The 26447-nt window shown below is 39.1% G+C and overlaps 1 protein-coding gene across 2 annotated transcripts in view; it reads right to left on the bottom strand.

The window, feature by feature from the left end:
• Nucleotides 1–26447, bottom strand: part of spred3 (sprouty related EVH1 domain containing 3) — a 122060-nt gene that overhangs the window by 22555 nt on the left and 73058 nt on the right. For both annotated transcript variants that reach the window (XM_039771571.1, XM_039771572.1), the window contains exons 2-4: nucleotides 17331–17502; nucleotides 17071–17239; nucleotides 16699–16757 (exon numbers count right to left, since the gene is read on the bottom strand). In XM_039771571.1, the coding sequence (XP_039627505.1) occupies nucleotides 16699–16757; nucleotides 17071–17239; nucleotides 17331–17502 (400 nt within the window). The remainder of the gene's footprint in view (nucleotides 1–16698; nucleotides 16758–17070; nucleotides 17240–17330; nucleotides 17503–26447) is intronic.

Here is a 26447-nt window from a genome sequence, read left to right as displayed (position 1 = left end):
GGAGGTGGGTCCAAACTTTTGGCCTGTACTGTATATATATATATATATATATATATATATATATATATATATATATATCTATATATATATATATATATATATATACACTCTTTGCTGGGCAACTGTTGCTGGGGCTGCCAGAATCCATCAAGGAAGAAAAATGAAAAACATTATTTGTACAAAATCTTAATTTATTTATCCATTCCTAAATAATTAAATGGGCAGGCTATTTCGTATCAGTGCAATACGCTGTTTGTTAAAATGGATGACTCCCGCTCTTACGTGCAAGTCTGTGTGGATATTATGAACTACCGTATCTGTTCAAGTTCTATTTAAATTTTGAATAGAAGGAATTTTTATTTAGTCGACAGAAATATCTTTGGTAGGAATGTAAGTTAAATGTAGGCATCATTGCATAAATTTTTCTTCACCATACAAATGTTAAGAGTAAATTCGCCTTACATTCCAACCAAAGATATTTGTGTCGACTAAATAGAACTTGAAAAGACATATTTTTTCGAATGTGATCGCGCAATTCAGATTGAGTTGACACGCACTACACCTTCAGTTGGTGATCTGTCTTTCTGCATTAACTGCCTATTTTTTCATACGTCTCAAACCAAGGGGATGCGAGGGTAAAATGAATCGGGAAGCGCGCGTACATACTCAGTGCACCCCCTCTCGGGAATCAAACCTCGGACGTCGGCGCTAGAGGCGAAGCCTCTACCATTGCGCCACGGCGTGTGGTTTGTCTGTTTGAGAGTATGTAGATCGGGGTATATATATACATATATATATATACATATATATATATATATATATATATATATATATATATATATATATATATATATATATATATATATATATATATATATATATATATATATATATATATATATAAAGAAGTGTGTTAAAGAAGTTATGAAAAGAAAAGGGAACATTTTAAAAATAACGTAACATAATTGTCAATATACAGTAATTGTTTTGTGAGTGTTATGAGTGTTGCTGTCATCAAGGATTTGATTATCATTATTTCTTTCAATCAGATTCGTATTTGTAGGATGTGTTGTGTTCAAGTTACATTCCGTGTTTGTCAATCGTTGTAAAGATAACAGGTTTCATTTATCGATTCATTTCTTACTGCATCAATAAACAGCTCGTCTTCCTCTTTATCTGAGACGTGACACACTGCATGCATGGGTTTTTTTTTACACTGTCTTCCTTTAGTGGGACATTGACTTTTTCCACAGTGTGCTTTGTTTCCGCAGTAGCTGCACTTATGAATATGCTTGAATGTATCACACACTTCATATTTTTTTGCTGCCTTCTCAATTGTGTAATTCGGTTTTTGTTCAGTACTCTTTGGAACTGTTGCTTTTTGTCTGTGCACTGTGTCATTTCATGTGAGCCGCTCGGTGTACATGCATCGTAGGTTCCTAGCTGTGCTGGTGCCATCTCGTGCGATGTTCACGGCTATATTTAATATTAGCTAAGACCCGGCACTTAAAAGTTTCTCTCGCAGTTTCGCCGAGTTTGTGCCAAACACCACTCTGACCATCTCATCTTCCTCTGCATAAGCACAGTCCTTCACCTGTGAATATTTAGCGGCAGTGTTTCTATTGGATTGCCGCTGACGGACGGCTTTATATGGGCAGGCACTAGATTACATGGGATTCCACCGTGTGCTTTGCTTCCGCCGTAGCTGCACTTATGAATATGCTTGTATGTATCACACGCGTCATATTTTTTTGCTGCCTTCTCAATTGTGTAATTCGGTTTTTGTTCAGCACTAAATTACGTACCTCCGCCTCCCACGGGCATCGAGCAGAAGTCTATTATAGTATATGGACAAAAAAATACCTTCCAGTTATGACCCTTACGCGTAGAATTTCGAAATGAAACCTGCCAAACTTTTGTAAGTAAGCTGTAAGGGATGAGCCTGCCAAATTTCAGCCTTCTACCTACACGGGAAGTTGGAGAATTAGTGATGAGTGAGTCAGTGAGGGCCTTGCCTTTTATTAGTATAGATACTGATGTCCAAAAACAGAATTCAGTATATGCTACAGCTCAAGGTTTACAATGGTTTTACAGCTTCAAATAATTAAACAGATAGCCCCTTACTGCAATCTTTGTGGCTTGCAGTAGGTGCTTGTGGGTTTCCTGTGGCATCAGAACTTTGGAGAATATGTTGCCTCGATTTCTTCAGACAGAGGAATCTATGACCATTTAATATTCAGGTTTTTTGATTGTACATACTGAATTGTTTTATTTTTCTACTTTATAAACATGTTTGTAAGCCTTATACCTGATTTGTTGTAAACCTAAAGATGGATTTAGAGAGGTGTCATATAAACTAGCTTTGTTATTAAAATGCTTCTCCAGGTAAGGTGACATATTTTTTTTTAATTCAGATTTTCTTTATTCTAATCATATATACCATCTCATAAGAAAGGATCTTAGACCAGCCACAAGACATACTGTAGTTCACCCAAAGTGTCTGTAGTATTAGCCATGTTTATGCATGTTTTGTCACAAGGGGTTTCGACATATGAGGTTCTTATTTCTGACATCTGACATTCACGTTTGGATTTGAATTTACAAAGTTATTTTTTGTTACTGCTATATTTTTCTTTATTTACGCATGGCCATTTGGAGTTCTGTCACATGACTTTGATCATTGGTCATGATTGGTCAAATAACATCAAGTCTAGTTTTGAAGGTCCCTAAAGTCCTACTATCTACCACACTACTTGGTAACTTATTCCACATGTCTCTTCCTAATGTCTGTGTACAATTTACTCTTAACAAGTCTCCAACTGTGTCTGCGTGTTCTTGATGAACTCATTTTAAAATAATGGTCTCAATCCACTGTACTAATTCCCTTCATAATTTTAAATACTTCAGTCATGTCTGTTCTTAATCTTCTTTTGCTTAAACTGAAAAGGCTTAGCTCTTTTAATCTTTCTTCATAATTCATCCACTGTATTCCTGGAATCAGTCTAGTCACTCTTCTCTTGACTTTTTCTAGTGCTGATATGTCTTTTTTGTAGAGTGGAGACCAAAACTACACACAGTACTTCAGATGACAGTACCTGAGCATAACCTCCTTGGACTTGTACTCCACACATCATGTTGCATAACCTAAGGCTTCTGTTAGCCTTCTTAACAGCTTCTGAACACTGTCGGGAAGTTGGTAGTGTAGAGGCCACTTTGACTTCTAAATCCTTTTCATAAGGTGTACTTTTAATTTTCAGACCTCCCATTGTGTATTCAAACCTAAAATGTTTACTTCTTATGTGTAATATTTTATATTTACTTACAATAAATTTCATCTGCCACAAATCTGCATACTGTCTAATTCCCACTGTAATAATTTCAAAGGATTCTAGATTATTTGCCAATTCACCTATCTTGTATCATCTGCAAATTAAACAGCTTGGTATTTGTATTACTATCCACATCATTTATATAAATCAAAATTAGCAGCAGCCCTAGCACTGACCCACTGTGTGAGACCACTCTTAGCATAAGCCAATTTTGATAGGGTTCTTCGCACCATCAATCCTCTGACTGAAAACCACCCTCTTTTTTATCTAGGAAAGATCCACATATTTTTTAGAATATTAGAACAATCTAGTCAAGAACAGGCCATTCAGCCCAACAAAGTTTGCCTGTCCTATACACCTCTTTCAAAATAACATCAAGTCACGTATTCAAAGTCTCTAAAGTCCTACGGTCTACCACACTACTTGTTAACTTATTCCATGACTTTATGGTTCTCTGTGTAATGAAAAACTGAAATGGCACCGTCCATTTTCCAAACTGAGTACTTTCTATTTCTTTTCTAAGACACATTTATTGATGAACTTCTACCTTCAATGTCCAACTTAAGTGGTCTTGAAATAATGGCAAAAACATGGACAAAGCCATCACTTTGCAAATATGGACACTAATGTCCTGGAACTCTACAAGACACTGGAGTAAGCAGGCATAAGTTTTCTTCAAATCCATAATTCATAATATAACTTGGATTACATGAGAAGTCCCACGACTGTTCATATCAGTTCTAGGCAAAAAAAAGCTTCCCTTTCCATGACTAGAACAACATCTATATTGTTCTGCTGAGGTTAGCTATTGAATTAAGTCTTTCCCCCAGCACCCCAGATTAAGATTTTTCCAGAGGGGCAAGAAGTGTAATTTTCTGTACTTAAGGGACATATTTTACAGTCCACGCTTTATACAAAGCCTTGGCTTAAGTTTAAGATTTCTAAATCTCTTTTCTAATTGCATCTGCTTCATGAAAAACCTTTGAAAAATCCAATCTGCTCATAACATCATGTGCTATTTTTATGAATTGCTCACCAATACTGTTACGTAAAGTAATGAAGTCTGATGCCCCCAAAGGTCATATGAAAAGAAATTTTCCCTTATTTATTAACAAAGTATATCAAAGCAAACATTTTAAAAAATGAATGCAAATTTTTTAAAAGTCTTTTAAAAATATAAAAATTCAAGATGAATCTAGGTTTGATATATGTCTATGTACAGAGGCAGTAGTAAGTAGTAGTAACCGTATTGTCACGTGTACTGATGAAAGTGAAAATCTTAACTGTTTGACCAAAATGGGAGACACTTCATAAAATAACAAACGTGCACTTGGCACTTGATATAGCTGCTCTGCCTTGTCCTTTATTGCGTAGCATGACTAGAATCTCTGATAAGTATGCAGCCAGACTTTGTATCAGAATTTGCAGATCATTTCTTAAAATATTAACTTATCAGATTTAACAAGGCAAATTTTAAATGGTAACAATGCGTTACATAAATATTATAGTATGAGGGGTGACAGTTTAATTCCTTGAACGGCCATGTAGTGTCACCCAAGTTCATCACAAATTAATTTAACTGGGACAAACAGTCAATCAACAATGTTATTTAGAAGGGCTGAAAAGGTTATGGGATTCTGTTTGAAGGAAAAAACCTGAACTGCTCCAAGCCATGATGTGCTCAGTGTTCGCAATTTTCTGGCTAAGAAATCAATTACCAAATTGGTTCATCCAGCCTATTCACCTGACGTAGCCCCTTGTGATCTTTGTCTCTTCCCAAAAAGAAAGACTGCCATGAAAGGATGACACCCAGCAAAACATGGCAAAGGAAGCCAAGGATATTACAAAAACAGAGTTCCAGGTATGTTTCCAGCAATGGCAACGCCGTTTAACTAAATGCTGTGGAAGGAGATTACTTCAAAGGTGACAGTAGCTGCTCGTGCACAGACATGCACACATTTTTTTCTGCAGGTTCATTCTGGGAATTAAATTGTCACAGCTTGAATATACTGAATATTAAATTGTGATTTCATGCTTTTAGATATTAGCTGGTTAAACACATAGGCAATGTAACTAAATTTAAAGAGATTTCTGTTACTGTACAAATGCATAAATAGTATTTTCTCATATGCATTAATTTACGATATTAGACTTTTTTTTAGGAAAAGGCAGCCACATTTACTTTACATCGCCCTCTGCCAAGACTTCCATTTCTCAACTCCAGCCATAGGCCCTTGAATGTTGTCACAGGGTCCTATGGCTGGTGTAGCCACAGAGGGTTCTGCCACTGGAAGTTTGCAGCCAGACCCGTCGCCCTGATTTGGTACAACTGATTCTAATTTTATGCATTTGAGGCAGTGCTATATGTAGGTGTATACTTATTACTACTTTATTTAAATTATACAATGGACTAGAAAATGTAATTGTTTGTTACGTTATTTAGTTACATTTAATTATTTGGCTGATGCCTTTATCCAAGGTGACTTACAACATTTATGAAACAATTGGTTACATTTCTTTTAGTTTTCCAATTGGACCACAGGCAGGTCAAGTGACTTGCTCATGGTCACAAAGTGTCAATAGTGGCATTTGAACCCACAACCTCAGCATTTGAAAGCCAAAGTCCTAACCACGACACCACACTGCATCAGCCAAATAAGTAAGTGTAAATGTAAATATTACAACACGTTTACCTGTAGATGCTGTTTTGATGAAGATCAAATCTTAATATTTCCACATATGTTAAAAAAAGCATATTACATGACTTTTAAAATATATAACCTAATTTTACAGAGATAGACAGATATTATTTTACTAAAATGCACATGAAGTATGCAGACAATAATTTGACAAAATTCTAATGCTCTTTTTGTGTGTTTCTGTGTGGATTTTTATCTTAGTAATCCAGTTTTACTCCCACATTTAAGTACACTAGACTGGCCTACAGTGTACTAGAACCTCTATCCAGGGTTTGAGCCTTATGAGGCCAGGATAGACCCTGAGTGTCTAAACCCAATTTTGGGGTACATTCAAATTCTGCAAGATAGCCTGTGGACTCACCAGTGCCCATGCTCATTCATAAATATTTTCAGTGCAAAAAAGACATGAACTAAAATGTAATTAACACTTTCTCACAGCTGAAGATGAGAGTGCTGAATTCAAAACTGTTATGAGATGAATCACGATGTATGCGAAGATGTATGTGAAACTAGCTGCTTACTGTGTCGCAGCTGTTACAGTAGTTACTAAATGAGAGGCAACATATTTGAAATTATTGCTTAGTTTTTTTCTTAGATAAGTGTCTATCTATTTTATAAACTAGCTTTTTCCATTACAGAGTTACAGAGAGCAAAGGTCTATCCTGGTAGCATTAGGGTAACGCAGTGTAATGGGGTTTATAATTTGGAGTTTTTTGTTTTTAGTTTATTAATTAAGACTTGTAATATTTCATTTTTGTGTTTTATTTTAGAAATGATATAGTTTTTTATTGAATAAATTTGGTGAGCAAGACTATAGCAATACTATAAGACAAGAAAACTACCATAACCTGTTTGCAATTTAACCCAGAGTTTAGAAAAAGTTAAATGCAAGTGCAGTACAAATACTGCTGACAAGCAGGTGATTTAGCATAACGATGATATAATACTGTCAGGCATATCAGGGGGTGGGGGGATCAGAAACAAGTGAATGGAGGCAAGTATTTGAGGAGTTAGAAAGAAAGGTGGAAGTTTTATAGTCAAGTATGAGAGAACTTCAACTATAATTCTTTTGAGCCATTAGCTAGACAAATTGAAGGGGATAAAAGTATTGAATTCTGGGAAGCAAATAGACATGCTAATACACAGAACTCTGGGAGAAATATTAATTTTTAGAATGATTCATGTTTAAGCTAACTAGTTCATATATGCCTGTAAGGAAATATGAAATGGGAGCTTGTGGGTAATTTTTTATTTAACTTGTCATGCATATTAGGAGAGAGACGGACATGAGGCAGACAACATGCCTGCTTTCAAAATGGAGGAACGATGCAGGTTTTTTTAATATTAGAGCAGTGTACATGTTATGAAGAATCAAATTATGAAGACACACTGAAAACGGCATGCCGTCTAAGCTACAAAATGAAAATGCAAGTGCACTCTTAAAAATAAAGGTGCCAGAGTGGTTCTTCACAGCAATGCCACAGGGGAACATTTTTGGTTCCCAAAAGATTCATCCATATGAAGGATGCAGAAAGAACATTTATTTATTTAGATCTGTACCAAGCTCCATATAGTAAATAACCAAGAGTAGAAACTGATTTTTGAAATATCAATGGGTCATGATTTTTAAAATAACTCTTGCTGCATACACTGTGTGCACAATTATTAGGCAAGTGAGTATGTTGACCATATCATCATTTTTATTTATGTATTCTGACTCTAGGCTGTACAAACTATAATAGTTATTGGATTTAAGCATATCAGGTGATGTGTATTTGTTTAATGAGGGTGGGTGTGGCCTAAGGAAATCAACACCCTATATCAAGGTGTGCATAATTATTAGGCAGCTTGTTTTCCTCAGGCAAAATGGGCCAAAAAAGAGATTTAACCGACACTAAAAAGTCAAAAATTGTAAAAAGTCTTTCAGGGGATGAAGCACTCTTGAAATTTCTCAGATATTGGACGTGATCACAGAACCATCAAATGTTTTGTTGCAAATAGTCAACAGGGCCACAAGAAACGTGTTGGGGAAAAAAAAAGATGCAAATTAACTACCCAAGATTTGAGAAGAATCAAACGTGAAGTTACCAGGAACCCATTATCCTCCAGTGCTGTCATATTCCAGAACTGCAAACTATATGGAGTGCCCAGAAGTACAAGGTATTCAGTGCTCAGAGACATGGCCAAGGTAAGTAAGGCTGAAACCCCACCACCACAGAACAAGACACATACGTTGAAACGTCAAGACTGGGACAAGAAATATCTGAAGACAGAGGTTTTATGAACTGATGAGATGTGAGTAACTCTTGACGGAGCAGATGGATGGGCCCATGGCTGGATCAGTAACGGGCACAGAGCTCCACTTCGACTCAGACACCAGTAAAATGAAGGTGGGGTACTGGTATGGTCTGGTATTATTAAAGATGAGCTAGTTGGACCTTTTCAGGTTTAAGATGGACTCAAAATCAACTCCCAAACATACTGCCAGTTTTTAGAAGACAAAGACACTTTTCTCAAGCAGTAATAAAAGAAAAAGTCTGCATCTTTTCAGAAGACCGTGATTTTTATGCAGGACAATGCTCCATCACATGCATCGAAGTACTCCATTGCATGGCTAGCCAGTAAAGGCTTTAAAGATAAAGGAAAAAAGACATGGCCCCCTTCCTCACCTGACCTAAAGCCCTTCTTAAATGGCAGATTTACGGGAAAGAAAAATAGAACACCTCTCTGCACAGTGTCTGGGAGATGCTGTGGTTGCTGCTGCACAAAAAAGTTGTCAAACTGATCAAGAAACTGACAAACTCCATGAATGGAAGGCTTATGACTGTTATTGAAAAGAAGGATGGCTATATTGGTCACTGATTTATTTATTTTTTTTTGAAATGTCAGAAATGTTTATTTGTTAATTTTGAGTTGTTTATTATTCTCACTTTAACAAATGAAAACAAACAAGTGAGATTGGAAAATGTTAGTTTTTCCTTTAGTTGCGTAATAATTCTGCACACTTATAGTTGCCTAATAATTGTGCACACAAATGTATTCCCCTGAGAATGTTAACACTCGCATTTCCTTTGTAAAACATTCAAGTTACAAGTTTATTAACATTTTCGATTGCCTGATAGCACTGTATTTGTTCCATATTAAGATGAATCCTCAAAAATACAACTTGCTTAATAATTGTGCACACAGTGTATGTACAAAAACACGTGCTAAGTTCAGGTTTCCTTAATCTGTTGGTGTCCTTCTAGGTAACATACCATACGCTAAAGATTTCAGTTTTTTTACATATTACAAAGTTTTTCAAAGAAAAAAAGACCAACTTCATATGCGAAGAACCCTCCTTAGTATGAAATGTCAAGCAATAGTTCTACAAGGAACCACACAACTCTGTAAAGAACCATAAAGTGTCATTAAAGAACCAGTATTTTCAATTGCTTCATTACTGTGCATCTTTTTAATAAATGCCTTAGTTGGATTAAGAAGAATGGACACTTTAAATTACTGGACATCTCTCTCCTATTAATCTTCTTCTTTCCCTTTCGGATGCTCCTGTTTGGGGGGTTGCCACAGTGGATCATCTTTTTCCATATCTTCCTGTCCTTGTCATCTCCTGATAATGCTGAAGCAAATTTTGCTGTTTCAGACACTGGCTTAAATCAATAAGGTTGCATCTTTTCATCTACTTTTGACTTCTAGTATTTAATAGCTGGTTTATTTGCAAATAAACATAAGTAATGATTAAATTAAAATGTTAGTATTTCCTCACTAAAGCTTCCTTTTTTATTGGTATCATCTGCCCTCAGTATGCTTGGTTGAGTGGTTTATTATTTGTTTAGCTCTTTCAAAGGTAGCAATCTGGCCTTGTTAAAGCGTGTTTTTTATGTTTGTTAAGGGGTGAGTCGAATGTTCTGTTAGAATTGTGCAGTCCAAAGTAGCCAGATCCTAACTTCTGCTAAGTTTTTGAAACAGGGTTTGCCAGCCTCTATTGCTCTGTTTGATTTTTGCAGCCACTTCAGGGGTAATGAAATAGCCAGAGTCTAATCCTGGTAAAGTATTTTGAAATTGAGTTCGCCGGGCATTGTTGTTTTGTTTGAATTGTGCAGCCCTTCCAGGGAAAGTACCCAGGGGCAGAGATCCCTTGGCTTCTTTAAAGGTATCCTTGCTTGGTCAGTTTTCAAGCAAAGGTCGCCAACCTTGGCCATATTGCTTGATTTAATCTATGTGCTTGAGAGATGAGTGGATGTAATGAAATGTACATGTAAATCAGGCTAACAATTTTGGCAATTCCAATATAAACTTGTCCACCAATGTAAAAAGAACCTTAGTGGTTATAGTGCCCTTCCTGGATACTTTAATATGCCAAATCAGGCAGGAATGAACCATAGACAAGTAATCAGCTCACTGCAGGACATACTCACACAGCCAATACATATACCCTTTTGATTTAGTATCTCAGGAGACAGCAGCACTAGCCACTGTGTCACCGTGTTGGCTAGAGATGATTTACATGCATGATTTAATTCATCTTTTTAATAAAGCATACTTCCAACTGCTTGGCAGATCTAAATTAGCTAGGTGTGTGTGTGTGTGTATGTTTCCTTCAGTAAACTGAAGTCCTGTTCAAGGTGGCTTCATACAGGAGGTCTGGGTCTCTCCAGGCCCCTGTCACTGTGAACTGGAGTAAGTGGGTATAACATAGGAGCATGAATGGATGAATGAATGGTTGGTAAAATTATTTCATAATCTTTGCACTGACTATTTCTGAGTGCTAATAGCAACTAACTAACTGACTCAGGTGCTGCCGCGAGTGGCAGCCTTTCCAGCAGCTCTGTGTATGACTTTATCTTTCTACCTTTTTCTCTATTTCACTGATCACTCCTACCACTTTCTTTTATGTGGACTCGTTCCCTGGACACTTTTTACTACTTTTTACTACTTGGACATGGATTTTTACATGCTGAGATTTGTCTATTCAGATAGTCAACTTCAAGTGCTGAGAACAAATGCCTGCGCCGGTGTGGTTCCCTATTTACCTGACGAGGTAAGAAGGTGGTATAGGGGCAGCAGAGCTGGAGCTAAGCTAAAAGCGAAGCGGCTTGCGACAAAGTGGCGTCACAAGCCTTTGGTGCCTTCTGTGATCCTGGGAAATGTGAACTCACTACCAAATAAGATCGATGAACTGGCAGCACTGGTGAAAAATGTCAGGACCTACAGAGAATGCAGTTTGTTGTGTTTTTGTGAAACATGGCTAACAACTAACATCCTAGATGCTAAAGTGGAGCTACCCGGGTTTAGCACAGTTAGAGTGGACAGAGACACAAATACCTGCAGGAAGCAGAAACGAGGAGGACTCGCTCTCTATGTGAATACAAGGTGGTGCAACTCTGGACATGTAAATGTCAAAATCTCCACTTGCTGCAGGGACATCGAACTGTTGGCCGTAAGACTGCATCCCTATTACTTGCCCAGAGAGTTTGGACACGTCATTGTTGTTATTGTTTACATCCCTCCTCGGGCGGACATAGAGATAGAGGGTGACATCATCCATTCAATTGTTGCTAAATTACAAACGGAGCACCCCGAGGCACTTGTGCTAATCACTGGAGATTTTAACTATGTGACGCTGGACAAAACATTACATGCCGTCTCCCAGTATGTGGATTGTAACACCCGGGAAAATAGGACTATTGACCTACTGTATGCAAACGTTAAAGACGCATACAGCGCCACCCTGCTGCCTGCACTTGGGAAAGCAGATCATAACCTGGTTCTGCTTCAGCCTCACTACAAACCAAGAGTGAGGGAACTACCTACAACCACACGCTCATTCAGGAAGTGGTCCCCCGAGGAAGAGAAGGCTCTGAGAGACTGCTTTGGAACTACGGACTGGGATATCCTGCAGGGATCATATAGTGAGAACATTAAGGAGGTTGTTGACTGCACTATTGACTACATCAACTTCTGTATGGACATTGTAGTTCCAGTAAGAACAGTACTCTACTATGCTAACAACAAGCCATGGATTACAAGTGACATCAAGGGCCTTTTGAACCAGAAGAAAAGGGCTTTTAAAGGCGGTGATCAGCATGAGCTCAAGCACGTGCAGAAGGAACACCGAGTCCAGCTCAGGGCGGTGAAAGAGCAGTACAGGAGAAAGCTGGAGCAGAAATTGCAGAATGGCAGCATGAAGGAAGTGTGGGATGGGATGATGATCATCACTGGCTGTGGCTCGAAGAGGGTTGCCACCTTCGAGAGAGATGTGGAGAGAACAAACCAAATGAACAACTTCTTTAACAGGTTTGACCACCCTAACCCACTCTCACCTCGGAGTACGGCACCCTCCACCCATCCTTCTGCTGAAACCTGCATAGGAGAGACATCCCCACCCACAATTACAGCAGCCCAGGTAAGCACAGAGCTGAGGAGACTTCGTGCCAGCAAAGCAGTGGATCCAGATGGAGTATCGCCACAACTGCTGAAGGCCTGTGCGCTGGAGCCGGGAGGTCCTCTACAGCACATCTTCAACCTGAGCCTGGAACGGGAGAGTCCCGAGGCTTTGGCAAACATTTTGCATCATCCCAGTCCCAAAGGTATCGCATCCTAGTGAGCTGAATGACTTCCGGCTTGTCGCTCTGACGTCACATGTGGTGAAGACCATGGAGCGACTGCTGCTTCACCACCTGAGGCCACAGGTCTGCCACACCCTCGACTCTCTGCAGTTCGCATACCAGGAGAAGGTGAGAGCGGAGGACGCCATCATCTATATGCTACACCGATATTGAGGAATATATTTGGACAAAATTAAATAAATAAATAAATGCGCAAATAAATAAAAGTACTGTGAAATGTGAGCATAAATAAATAAATGTGTCATGAAATGAGAGCCTAAATAAATAAATGTCATGAAATGTGAGCATAAAGAAATAAATGTGTCGCGAAATATGTTTTTTTGTTGCTTATTTATTTATTTAATTTTGTCCATAACATTCCTCCAAACCATCATGAAATACGACTTTAAATAAAACTGTCACTTTCACTCGTCAAAGTTGAGAGTGTGGGCTCTAACACACCCTCTAGTTATTGATTGGTGAATCGATAGCACAAGAATTAATTAGAAAAATGCTTACTACTGCCGATGAAACAGATTCTGCCGAAGATATTACGTATTTCAGAGAGTGAATTAAAGATTAATCGGAAGAAATTACAATATTGGCGACTCTTTTAGACTCCAATATAGATGAAACTATTTTTGAAAATATCGAAGAACTGGTGGAACGGACTCGACTACACTCCAGTTCAGGTGACGCAGTACCCTGCTCTGGACATCCATCCTTTGACATTCCAGATGAGTCAATAGAACACTTTCTGTTATGTGGTTTAAAAGTACGACAGATTGCAGATCAATATGGTGTATCGGGGAAGACGATCACAAGGCGAATGAGCCAGTTTGATATACGGTAAGCTGCAATGGCTGGATTAGTTAGGTACTTTGACATGGAATGCCCAAAGCAGCGCCAACTAATATTTTGAACTGAGTATTTGACCTTTGTTTTACGAGTATTAAGTCAGGTGCATATTCACAGCTACTTTTTCAAACAACTTTACAACTCTGATCAGGGGCCATTCCACCAGTTCTTCGATATTTTCAAAAATAGTTACATCTATATCGGAGTCTAAAAGAGCCGCCAACATTGTAATTTCTTCCGATAAATCTTCAATTCTCTCTCTGAAATATCTTCACCAGAATCCATTTCATCGGCAGTACTGTAGTAAGCATTTTTCTAATTAATTCTTGTGCTATCGATTCATCAATCAATAACTAGAGGGTGTGTTAGAGCCCACCCTCTCAACTTTGACAAGTGAAAGTGACAGTTTTATTTCAAGTCGTATTTCATGATGGTTTGGAGGAATGTTACAGACAAAATTAAATAAATAAATAAGCAACAAAAAACATATTTCGTGACACATTCATTTATTTATGCTCTCATTTCATGACAAATTTATTTATTTAGGTTCTCATTTCAGGACACATTTATTTATTTATGCTCACATTTCACAGTACTTTTATTTATTTGCGCATTTATTTATTTAATTTTGTCTGAAATATTCCTCCATACACCGATCCCTCTCCTACTTGGACAGAGGCAGTGGTGCTGTAAGAATTATATTTTTGGACTTCTCTAGCACCTTCAACACCATCCAACCTCTGCTCCTTAGGGACAAGCTGACAGAGATGGGAGTAGATTCATACCTGTTGGCATGGATCGTGAACTATCTTACAGACAGGAGGAGGAGTATAGGAACCTAATCAAGGACTTTGTTAAATGGTGCAACTCAAACCACCCACACCTGAACACCAGCAAAACCAAGGAGCTGGTGGTGGATTTTAGGAGACCCAGGCCCCTCATGGATCCCATGATTATCAGAGGTGACTGTGTGCAGAGGGTGCAAACCTATAAATACCTGGGAGTGCAGCTGGATGATAAATTGGACTTGCCTGCCAATACTGATGACAGAGCCGACTATACTTCCTTAGAAGACTGGCGTTCTTCAACATCTGCAATAAGATGCTGCAGATGTTCTATCAGACAGTTGTGGCGAGTGCCCTCATGTACGCGGTGGTGTGCTGGGGAGGTAGCATAAAGAGGAAGGACTCCTCACGCCTGGACAAACTGGTGAGGAAGGCAGGCTCTGTTGTAGGCATGGAGCTGGACAGTTTAACATCTGTAGCAGAGCTATGGGCACTGAGCAGGCTCCTGTCAATAATAGAGAATCCACTGCATCCACTGAACAGGATCATCTCCAGACAGAGGAGCAGCTTCAGCGACAGACTGCTGTCACCGTCCTGCTTCACTGACAGACTGAGGACATCGTTCCCCCCCACACTATGTAACTCTTCAATTCCACCTCTTGGGTAAACGATAATATTATACAAAGTTATTGTCTTTTTTACCTGCATTTTTATCACTTTTTAATTTAATTTTTTTTTTATCAGTATGCTGCTGCTGGAGTATGTGAATTTACCCTTGGGATTGATAAAGTATCTATCTATCTATCTATCTATCTATCTATCTATCTATCTATCTATCTATCTATCTATCTAAAGGGCTAACAATGTCTCAGTTTAGAACCTTTGTGCATGCTGTTTACAAATTACTGCATCACAAAACTGCATATGATGTAAGTTGCATTCATAAAAATTTTTAATTGAATGTTGACCTTTGTAAACTGTTGCTTACAATTTTGACAAATAGAAAGTATTTTTTTTACTTTTTAAATTTTATTCTACACCTGCAACATGGAATGGATTAAGCGGGTATAGTAATTAAAGAGGAACAACAGTGACTGTGAAACCATAAGAAAAAGAAAGCCATCCTGACTTTAATGTTAACAGTATAGCTGTAAAGCTGCTGAAAGAACTGGTGACCAGTTCCACAAGCAAATTACACATTTAAGACTCCACTAAGCACCTGTTCACACAGTGCTATGCTATGCTATGCTAATGTAGAGACAATAAAGGGCTTGGCAGTGAACCCTTTAAAGTAAATTTTACAGAATCTTTGCAATAATCAGAAGAAAACAAACAAAAAAATCATTGTGCTAACAAAATCGTGGTTCACAATTTGTCATCCGACCTCCAAGCTATAGAGACAAATTTTGAAGTCCATCTTGCTCAGTTCACTTTGTGTTATTCAACGGAAACAAAGAAAGAATAAGAAATCCATCCACCCATCCACTGAATCAGTTAATCCAATATCAGAGGCCTAAGGAGTCATAGGGTGCAAAGTGGGAACCAACTGTGCATGGCAGGACACATACATTCATTCACATACACACAATAACTCATATATGAGACATGCTTCTAATAATTTCTCAATTTCCTCATTATGTTAAAAAAATAAGTGCTTTTTGTAATGCATGGAGAAAAAGCCTCAGAAATGAGAGCACTGAAGTAAAAGGGGGACTTGCAAGTGATCTTTGCGTTTCTCACCATGTAGCCATTCAACTCCTCTTTCTCACTCATCCTTCCCTCCTTTGCCATTACAGTCTCTCTTGTTCCTCAAACTCCCAAGTCCAGGATCACTGAAAGCCTCAGTGCAGATTTTGAACAATTTTCTTAAAAATGAAGATTATTTTTCATGAAGTACACAGGTCCATTTAATACTAAATGTAATGAATGACTAAATGTGCAGAAAAAGCTGAAGGGAAAAAGGCAGCACCCATAGAGACTGTTCTAAACAGGCTAGGGCAGGAGACAATAGTGCATTCATGATCTCCATAAGGATGTGTGAACAACCAGGTTTTTTTCACAAGTGGTAGTTAAATAGGAGAGTGATCACTCACCAAAGCCCTGGGTGGAAATATATTGAGCTCAGCCCCTACCTCAACAAAGAAACATCCAAAATGCAACAATGTCCTCCTTTCATCATGGTAGGAATGCTAGCTTCCCATTAATGGGACACCCATTACTCCTTGTGCTACAGTATCATGGGAAGGGAACTTTCAGTATCCATCCTATCTCACTAGAATGGCAACATTAAACACAAACTTTAAGGGACTTACTAAATATAGAGCAGCTAAGTCACTTTTTGCATTTCAAACTGCCCAGACTAGTTTGCCTGATTCTGTTTTGCAAATTTGAAAATAAAAAACAGTACACTAGGACTCACTCCTCTGGTTTCATCGGCACCTTCATTTTCATCTGGATTGGTAGAAGATGATTCTGACCCTGTAAAAAGAAAAAGAAATTTAACTAGCAAAACATGATTTTTAAAATGTAATTAACTTACATTTTAGTGAATCCAATTTAGCCCCCAGCACTTATAATCTGTCCTGGTGAAACATGTCTGGCCAAATGAGATTGCTGACCCTGTCCAATGCTTCTGTAATTTTCCCAGTCTCTCATTCTTGCTAACGTAATGTGCCCTTTCTCTCATTCGTACCACATGCACTAATTCTCATTTTATCCATACCAATGAGCATTTGTAACCATGCACGTTTTCTCATTTTATACCTCAGCCTTGTTGCTGTAGTCATCTTACCATCTTCCAGTTCCTCAATGGCACTCTGGACGCCCCTTTCAAAGGATACAGCATCTGCTGGACTCTGGAAGGTTAACCCAAATTTTCTCTCGTCTACTTTCCAGTGATGGAAGATCGGATTCACCTTGTTGTAGACCAGATCCCGCTTCACATTACATTCCAGTATTGGCTGATAGAAAGGGTGGTCAGGAAAAGGAAGACAAATCAGTAATAATAACTTCATCAAAAAGTTCACAAATTAATGACGGATAACTACTCACGGCTTGGTCTCGGAGTCTCTCGCCTCGGATCAGGTAGTCCTGTTGGCTGCTCTCTTCATGGCCTTTCCCCTTACAGATTGTCACATGGCTTAATCCTCCACCACCCATTGGCACCCATCCACCACTGGAGTCATCTCGAGTCATTACCACTGCTCGGACACGGACAGTGAAACTGAGAGACATAAAAATATTGATTTACACTGCTGCAGTCTAGAGATGTATGAAATTGTACAGTATATAGACAGCTGGGCACTTCAAGTACTGCTCCCCTTTTGTTGCTGTAGTATTCTGCATCATTATCTTTCGGTTTATTTTTCCACATTTGTTCAGCCATATCTCAGGGCAAATAAATCGAATGGCTAAGAACAACTTAGACCCTCTGTTGTATTTGCAATGTAGTTATATTCTACACCATTTTTATATTATGCCTGTATGGATGTTATGTGTAATTTCATCTTAGACAGTTTGCTGTTATAGAAAACATTGGGGAAAAATGGGTATATTTGTTTGAAAAGCTCATCTACTTTGTTACACAAGTGTGATTCTGTTTTTGCAACCCTGCTTCTTCTACTTGGGGTGTTACAGGTGATCTCTGTACCGTATTTCTGAAGAGTCAACTTTTCCTATTTAGGTACAACTAAGCTTCCATGCCCTTTCTGTGATCAGCCTACCCTTTTTTACTGTGATGGCCAATGACGCAGACACATTATGTAACTTCAAGTCGTGGAGGAGTATGTCAGATTAGCTGACTGCAGTCACTAATCATGTTGCCAGATCATGTCAATTTAAGTGACTGACAATTACTGCCCAGGTCACATTTAGTGACTGTCTGCTGACTGTTCAGCACAATTGTGCTCTCCTCTTTTTCAGACAGCCAATACCGTGCCCCCTGACGAAGCCTGATAAATGGCTGCTGCAAGTTCAGAAGCAATCCTTTTTACCTTTTTTCCATTCTGTCTGCAGATATATTGATATTTGTTATATATACCTAGAACTGATTGGTTCATTTAGTGGAATCAATGTTTTTTATCCATTTTCCCTTTTTTTCCCTTTTTGCTATACATTCTTTGAAGGTAATTTTTTTGTATCCTTGGGGTCTCTTTTCTAGGCAATTGTAATCCATAGGAACATTTTGAAATTCTGTTTATTACCTGGTAGTCTAACCATGCAGTGGACTGAAGTATAATATGCTGTGGAATGTTTCAGAAGGCAGGATTCAGGAGCTCTAAGCATTTTAATACAGGAGATAAGATTGAGTTGAGCTGGTCACAGGTTTCCAGTTGTGTGATGGAGTACAGTCCATTATCAACCCCAGTGAGGATTTACTGCATTTTCTAAAGTATGAATCTATCTATGTTTTGATTTCTGGTGTTAATAAACAGCATCTTCTTCATCAGATGTATGTGCATTATTATGATATCACTAGGGTGATTGAGCTATAGTCACAAAAAAAATTAAAAAGACAATGAAAATCCATCCATCCATCCAGCTATATCTTAACTACCTGGTCACAGGGGTCTGCTGGAGCCAATCCCAGCCAACACAGGGTGCAAGGCAGGAAACAAACCCTGGGTAGGGCGCCAGCCCACCGCAGGGCGCCAATGAGAACGGTAATGGCAATTATTTTCATGACAAATAATTATTAACATACTTATAATTATCATGACAGGCCTAGCGGCATGGAAGAGAGATCTCAGCTTTTGATATTATTGCTGTTTCTCTGACTTTTTATTTTTGACCCAACAATTGGACTACAGCCTTCTCCTGTGGCTATCCAGGCACTGGTTCTGTTTATCTGCATCCTTACAATCCTCCTCATAGAGCTTGCTTGATGCGAATGGGCATTATGGGTAGGGCATTGATTTGGGGGAGTTCTCTTATTTATTGTTTCTTCAGACTTACTTGTTTATCTGCATAAGTCAATACACATTTTATCATTTAAAATGTTTACCGACACCATCTCTCTGCAACCATAAATCAGGTAAGAGGAAATGGACATATGGGGTCCTACATAGCTACATTATCTGTATGAAAATGTGCTATATAAATAAATGTTGTTGTTGTTACAGAAAGGACATGCACAGGGACCTCTGCTTGACCTGATTTACTGCCTGAGGCAGAAGTGCATAATAAACAAGAATAGCTGAGTCAAACATTTGAAATTTTAAAATGTGTGGTTTGTGGTGTATGGCCAGCCGTTTATCCCAGCCAATACCCCCAAGCTGCCAGGTGGAGCCCTCCTTGCAGTATGGAGGTTCCCCGAAGACCAGCAAGGCATCATGGACATTGCAGTTTTTATACACAGCCCTGCTGGATGCCATGGGGGCCACTAGGTGACGCTGCAGGGAGGAACAACGATTATTTACCCTACGCCCCAGAAGTACGTCTGAGTCACGTGGACAAGGGGAAAGATGTGCTTCCGGGGTGAAGAAAAGGACTTTTTATCTGACCCGGAAGTGATAAAGGATCACATGGACTGGGGATTGAAACACTACTGGGTCAGGGACTATAAAAGGACTCTGGGAACTCCCAGACGGCGAGCTGAGCTGGGTGGAAGGGTGGCAACGAGTCTGGGAGTGGAGGATTAAGAAGCTCCCCCTATCTGTCACAGGTTCAATTTACATATCTAAAGTCTATATATTCTCCATTGTAATAGAAATATGTAATTTTTCATCTTCTGATAGAGGTTCATAGAAGGCTAGAAGGCAATCATAGTTATAATCACTCACCTTGAAATAGTCAAAAACAACATCCCACATGCTTAAGTTTAAAATTTGTCATTTTTAACCTTCTACAAGTGGCTCTTAGATAGCTAGGACCACTGGTAAAGAATCAAATATCAAAAATATTCATGACCAGCTAATCTGAAACAACGTAAAATGACACTCCAGATGTTTATATTACCAGTCTTCCTTTTTTCGTAGTTTTGTAAAAAGGAGCAACTTTGACTCTTTGAATTTCATTGGGGGTGAAATCCTGGAGTCAGTTTATGTGATATGGACAACTTATAGTTCTTCTAATTATTTTTGCTGAAGATACGTATTGGTTTACTCTTTTTATAAGGATGTAATTTCCTGAACAGACTATAGTCCAAAAATATCTAAGAAATTAGTTTTTTTAGATCAAGAGGGTCAAAAATACAGGGTAATCATAAAATGCTCAATATTGGTTCCTGCCTTGTGCCCTGTGTTGGCTGGGGTTGGCTCCAGCAGACCCCTGTGACCCTGTGTTCGGATTCAGTGGGTTGGAAGATGGATGGATGGATCTTATGTAACTAGGCATCAAGATGAGTCAAATGGTATATCATATATAGAGTGTTTGCGTACTTGTGAGTCAGAAGGTGCAGGACAAGAAGTACTGAAGTGATTTGAAAACCTTCATACTGCAAGTAATTCTTTCTCGTTTTGGAAGAATCAGCCATCTAGAGTTGGTCCTGGCAATCTGACTCTGACACAAACAATGGAGCCTACTGGTCATCCTAGTCTTCATCCTTTAAAAAGTCTGATCAACTGACTAAGGTGAAATTTTAAAGGCACTGGCCTCAGTACTACCAGTTATACCTCTTTGCCATTGAGTCCCCTCCCACTACTTATTCCACTGTAGTGCTGTGAGTGCTGCTGTTGAAAACTCTGGACGGCTGTTCTGTGAGGACGGTTGTGCTGATTGTGATTTTGGGACTACTTATGACATTAACTAAACCTGCAGAAGAGACACAGTAACTAATGTAACACTTGTTTAGCCAACTAACTAACTTTAGTTAGCCAGTTAGTATAACTGGAAAGCTAAGTTTAGCTACATTATATAAATTAATGTAGCGGTATTGAATGTTAATTACATATTCAAACTCTTTTTCAGACATAAACTAATTTGCAAAAAGGCACAGGAACTGAATAATAAAGCATGCAGTGCATATGAATGAGAGTGTATGAATGGGAGACCACTTGCCTGACAGGGAGATGTACAGAGAACATAAATATCTGCATATAAAAGTATGGCTGCATGTTAGTAAGTTCCCATTTTTGCAAGGAGTGGTTTGACTTTTTTCTGTTATTTATTAAATGACCGGAAGATATACAGAATACATAAATATGTGTATATTAAAGTATAGTTGTAAATTAGTATTCTCCAGTTACTCCTGTGTAAATGTTTTACTGTGATTAGTTTACTGCGGAATAAATTGAAAATGAAATCTGACTTGTGGTGCATTTGTGATGATGTGGGTTCTGCTCCATGCTCCCATCCAACTTCTGGGAGCTCTCGAACCCGACACCATCGGTAATGTCACCAATGAGCTGGACAGTGAGGTACAACGATGAAGCAAGGGGATGGTGCAAAAAGTGCAATGTGCTGGTATTAAAACAGCAACAAAATCAAACAGTTTTCAAATAAATAGTGTAGTGTCCCTTAAATCTTCAAATAAAAATAGGTGAAAGGGTGGAGGTTAAAATCCAATAGAAAAAAAAAATCCTTTTAAAACCGAGGTTAAAACAATGGCTGGAAGCAGTTTTTTTTTAAAACAAAGCCTGGTGCATTCTTTTACTGGTGATTCCCCTGCTTCTCCCATTCAGGCTATGCACCAGGGGAGTCACCCTACATGCAGCTGACCTTCTTCCCTGTGCTGATCTAGTGGTCTTTCCGATCCTTGCCTCCGGTTCTGCTCACCCAGACTGAGACTTGGGCTCCCAGGACGCTCACGCTGGGGCTTCCACTTCCTAGCTCCGGACTCCCTTCACTGCGGTGAGCCAACCTGCTCCTGGTCACTCCTGCTCCAAACAAGCGCTCAACAGGAGCGACCACTATCGTTGGCCCTCGGGTGCTGGCCAAACACTCCACTCGAGCTTGCCTCGCCCAGTTGCCTGCAATCAGCGCGAGCCTGCGCTCGCTTGCTTTCTCTCTCTCACCGGCTTTCTCCGTCCTCCTTCCTTCTTCTCTATTAACCTTCCATTCTTTTTTTCTTTCTTCTCCCTCTTTCATCTGCCTCGCACTCCTATTATATAATCTGGGGACGTGGATCAGGTGTGGCAATCAGCAGCTCCCGGCAACAATTATGGATGCGGCCGACTCCTCACCTGTGCACTTAAGCGAGGACTGTCCGCAACATGAATCACCTGGGAACTGCTTTGGCCAAACTACCACACCCCCTCTCTAAGCCGCAAGTACGGCAACTATTTATTTAAAAACTGGCCTTTTTGACTTGAGCTGTGGACCCACTACACCATAGTATTTTAATTTCTCAAGGCCATTAATATTATACAAATTCATAATTCAATCTAAATTATATATAGAATACACCCCTCTGTTGGTATCAGATTATAATTTTTAAGCATATTCATCAGCAGAAGGCTATTGTAGATGATTCCTTCAAATTGGAATTTGGAAAATTGTTATTTAATAGGCCAATAAATGATCTGATTTCTGCTCCCTTTAATATAATATTGCTGTTTTGTAATCTCACCATTATAATCATAACTGTTATACCTTATAATGTGTCTACACTCTAGACTTTAACTATGCCAACTCATTATATTCACTGGTCCTTCTGGCCACCCTACTAAAAATCTTAGAGACAAACCCTCCAGCTTCTGTGCCACCGTAATGGGCTAAGCAGTTTTTAAAAGTGTATAGATGGCCTCATCAGTTTCCATGTCATAGATTCTGCCAAACTGATTTTAAAATGTACTCAATCCAGTTAATAAGGTCATTCAGTGCTGAAGCTTAACCTAGCATTTTCAAGAAAAAAAGTCAGGTGCCAGTCCTAGTGTGCCAGTGAACACTTGCCCACTCACAATCACCCAACCTGGGTCAGATTGATCAGCTAGCACGAACATACAAGACAAGTCGTTGAAATGTGGAAAATACTGAAATGTGTGGAGATATACCCAAGTACAGAAAGCATAAGGAGCACCATTGTATATAGAGAGTAACTAGCTCATCTGTAAAATGAAACACATGCTCCAAAACATTTGTAAGTGTTATTTTAGATCTCACATGTTCTGTTGTATTTTGAAAGGGTAAAATTACACCCAAATGGATTTTTTTTGTAAATAGCTTCATATTGTGTTTTAATATTATGGAGTTTGCTATATAATAATATTTGTCACACTACTCTTCTCAATAGATTATCTTCGATTGGCATTACCCACACTCCACTAGATTGGTTCAGATCCTACCTCTCAGGCTACACTCAGTTTGTTTAGCTTAAAACTTTCACATCCCAACCCACTGCTGTTACTTCAGTTGTGCCCCAGGGCTCTGTCCTGGGGCCCCTCCTTTACATTATTTACCTCCTTTCCCTTGGCAATATCTTTCGTAAATATAACAGTAGCTTCCACTGTTAAAGGCCCTTGATGTCACTTGTAATCCATGGCTTGTTGTTAGCATAGTAGCGTACTGTTCTTACTGGAACTACAAAGTCCATACAGAAGTTGATGTAGTCAATAGTGCAGTCAACAACCCCCTCAATGTTCTCACTATATGATCCCTGCAGGATATCCCAGTCCGTAGTCCCAAAGCAGCCTCTCAGAGCCTGCTCTGCCTTAGCAGACCACTTCCTGAATGAGTGTGTGGTTTTAGGTATTCCCTCACTTGTGGTTTGTAGTGAGGCTGAAGAAGAACCAGGTTATGATCTGCTTTCCCAAAGTGCACGCAGCGGGGTGGCGCTGTATGCGTCTTTAATGTTTGCATATAGTAGGTCAATAGTCCTATTTCCCCGGGTGTTACAATCCACATACTGGGAGAAGGCAGGTAATGTTTTATCCAGCGTCACATAGTCTCCAGCGATTAACACAAGCGCCTCGGGGTGCTGCGTTTGTAGTTTAGCAACAGCGAAATGGATGCTGTCACCCGCTATCTCCACGTCTGCCCGAGAAGGGATGTAAACAATAACAACAATGACATGTCCAAACTCTCTGGGCAAGTAATAGGGATGCAGACTTATGGCCAACAGTTCAATGTCCCTGCAGCAAGTGGAGATTTTAACGTTTACATGTCCAGAGTTGCACCACCTTGTATTCACATAGACAGCGAGTCCTCCTCCTTTCTGCTTCCCGCAGGCATTTGCGTCTCTGTCCGTTCTAACTGTGCTAAACCCAGGTAGCTCCATGTTAACATCTGGGATGTTAGTTGTTAGCCACGTTTCACAAAAACAAAACAAACTGCATTCTCTGTAGGTCCTGACATTTTTCACCAACGCAGCCAGTTCGTCGATCTTATTTGGTAGTGAGTTCACATTTCCCAGTATCACAGAAGACACCGAAGGCTTGTAATGCCACTTTCTCGCTAGCCTCTTAGCTTTTAGCTTAGTGCTGGCTCTGCTGCCACGACCACCTCGTCGGGTAAATATGGAACCACACTGGCACGGGCCTTTGTTCTCAGAGCTTGAAGTTGACTACCTGAATAGACGAGTCTCTGCGTATAAAAATCCATGTCCAAGTAGTAAAAAGTGTCCAGGGAAAGAGTCCATATAAAAGAAAGTGGTAGGAGTGATCAGTGAAATAGAGGAAAAGGTAGAAAGATAAACTCATACACGGAGCTGCTGGAAAGGCTGCCACTCGCAGCAGCGCCTGAGTCATGTTAACGACATGTCAATGGTTCTCCTCATTGGTACAAAATCAACATTATCCAAAACTGATCAATTTTTCATTTGTTAATTGATAATTCCTCTGTCTCCCCTCCCCCTTCCTTTTTTGGGCTAGACAGAGTGCCATTTGGCTGTCTGAGGCTTTCCAGGTTATGCAAATGAAGGCCACCAGCCGAACAGCATTGACCAACAGGGTGGATGGACGGGTGAAGAAGGAAAAAGACATGGCATGACATGAGGTGTGGAGAGTGAGCAAGAAGAAAGATTAGTAAAGCTCAAATAAGACATGGTTAGTTGCCACTCTATAAAGCACAAGTTGGGGTGCCAGTTGCTGTGGTTGTGAACTAGGTGTTGCAAAGAGCTCACTACAGTACATTTACGGTGACAAAACAACTTTAAATTTAAAAATTCAATTCATGGGTCATATAAATCTGCATCTTGTAAATTTTATTGCTCTTTCTAATAAGTTAAAGTAAAACATGATTCAGTTTTAGAACTTCAGTGTTCAGAACTTTTTTGTCTGGCTATGGCTGCTATGATTAATGTTTTTATTTTTGTTTACTTTTTCAACCTTTACACGTCATGTAACCACAAAATACACAGCACCGCAACCGTTGCATCATGCGATCCTTCTTTGTCTCGTAGTTACAGAGGCATCCCAGTGTTTGCCACTTTAAAATTGGTGAAATCTTTTGTGTGACTGCAGGTCAATCCTGGAGTAAAGCCAATTATGTTTAGGTTAAATACCGAATATAGTGTAAAAATTGGGCTGTTAGATGACAATTTTGGTTTCTATACGCTCCTTTTGTTTTTTGGTTTACGCCTCATGGTTTCCACTTTTTTTGTTTTGGTGACTTGGTATTCATCTGTCTTTCTGGCTTCTGACATCTTGCTCTTTCCTTTTGACTATTCACTGCCAAAATCGTTCTCAATCTCTTGTCAATCCTTACATTTGCAATAATCCCACGGGATGTTTTTCTTTATCAATGGCTTTTAGGGTAAAGCCATACTAAAATAATAATAATAATAAAAAAAATATTAAAAAATATATAAGCTTAAACATACTACTGCTGAAATACACAAAAACAAAAGCTTAAGGGAATGACGTTATCAAATGAAAATCGTAAACATAATAACATAATAATAATAATAATAATAAAACTATGGTACTGCGTCATCCTGCACCCTGGGTGAACATACAATAGTGATTAACTCGAAAAGAAATTCTTGAGTAAATAAAGTAAAAACCCACATCTGAAGTTCATTTTAGTTCAGTTGGCTTGCTGACATTGTACGATATTTACATAGTGCCCATGGCAAGGTTAGGTTATATAACACCTTGATGTGTGAAGTACAAGTCCATGGAGGTTATGCTTAAGCTTTATAACACACTGGTGAGGCCTCATCTGGAGTACTGTGTGAAGTTTTGATCTCCAGGCTAAAAAAAGGACATAGCAGTGCTAGAAAAGTTCTAGAGAAGAGCGACTAGGCTGATTCCAGGGCTACAGGGGTTGAATTATGAGGAAAGATTAAAAGAG

Source organism: Polypterus senegalus, chromosome 12 (assembly GCF_016835505.1).
Source record: "Polypterus senegalus isolate Bchr_013 chromosome 12, ASM1683550v1, whole genome shotgun sequence".
In the NCBI taxonomy this organism is placed as follows: domain Eukaryota; kingdom Metazoa; phylum Chordata; class Cladistia; order Polypteriformes; family Polypteridae; genus Polypterus; species Polypterus senegalus.
This window is presented reverse-complemented; position numbering and strand designations above follow the sequence as displayed.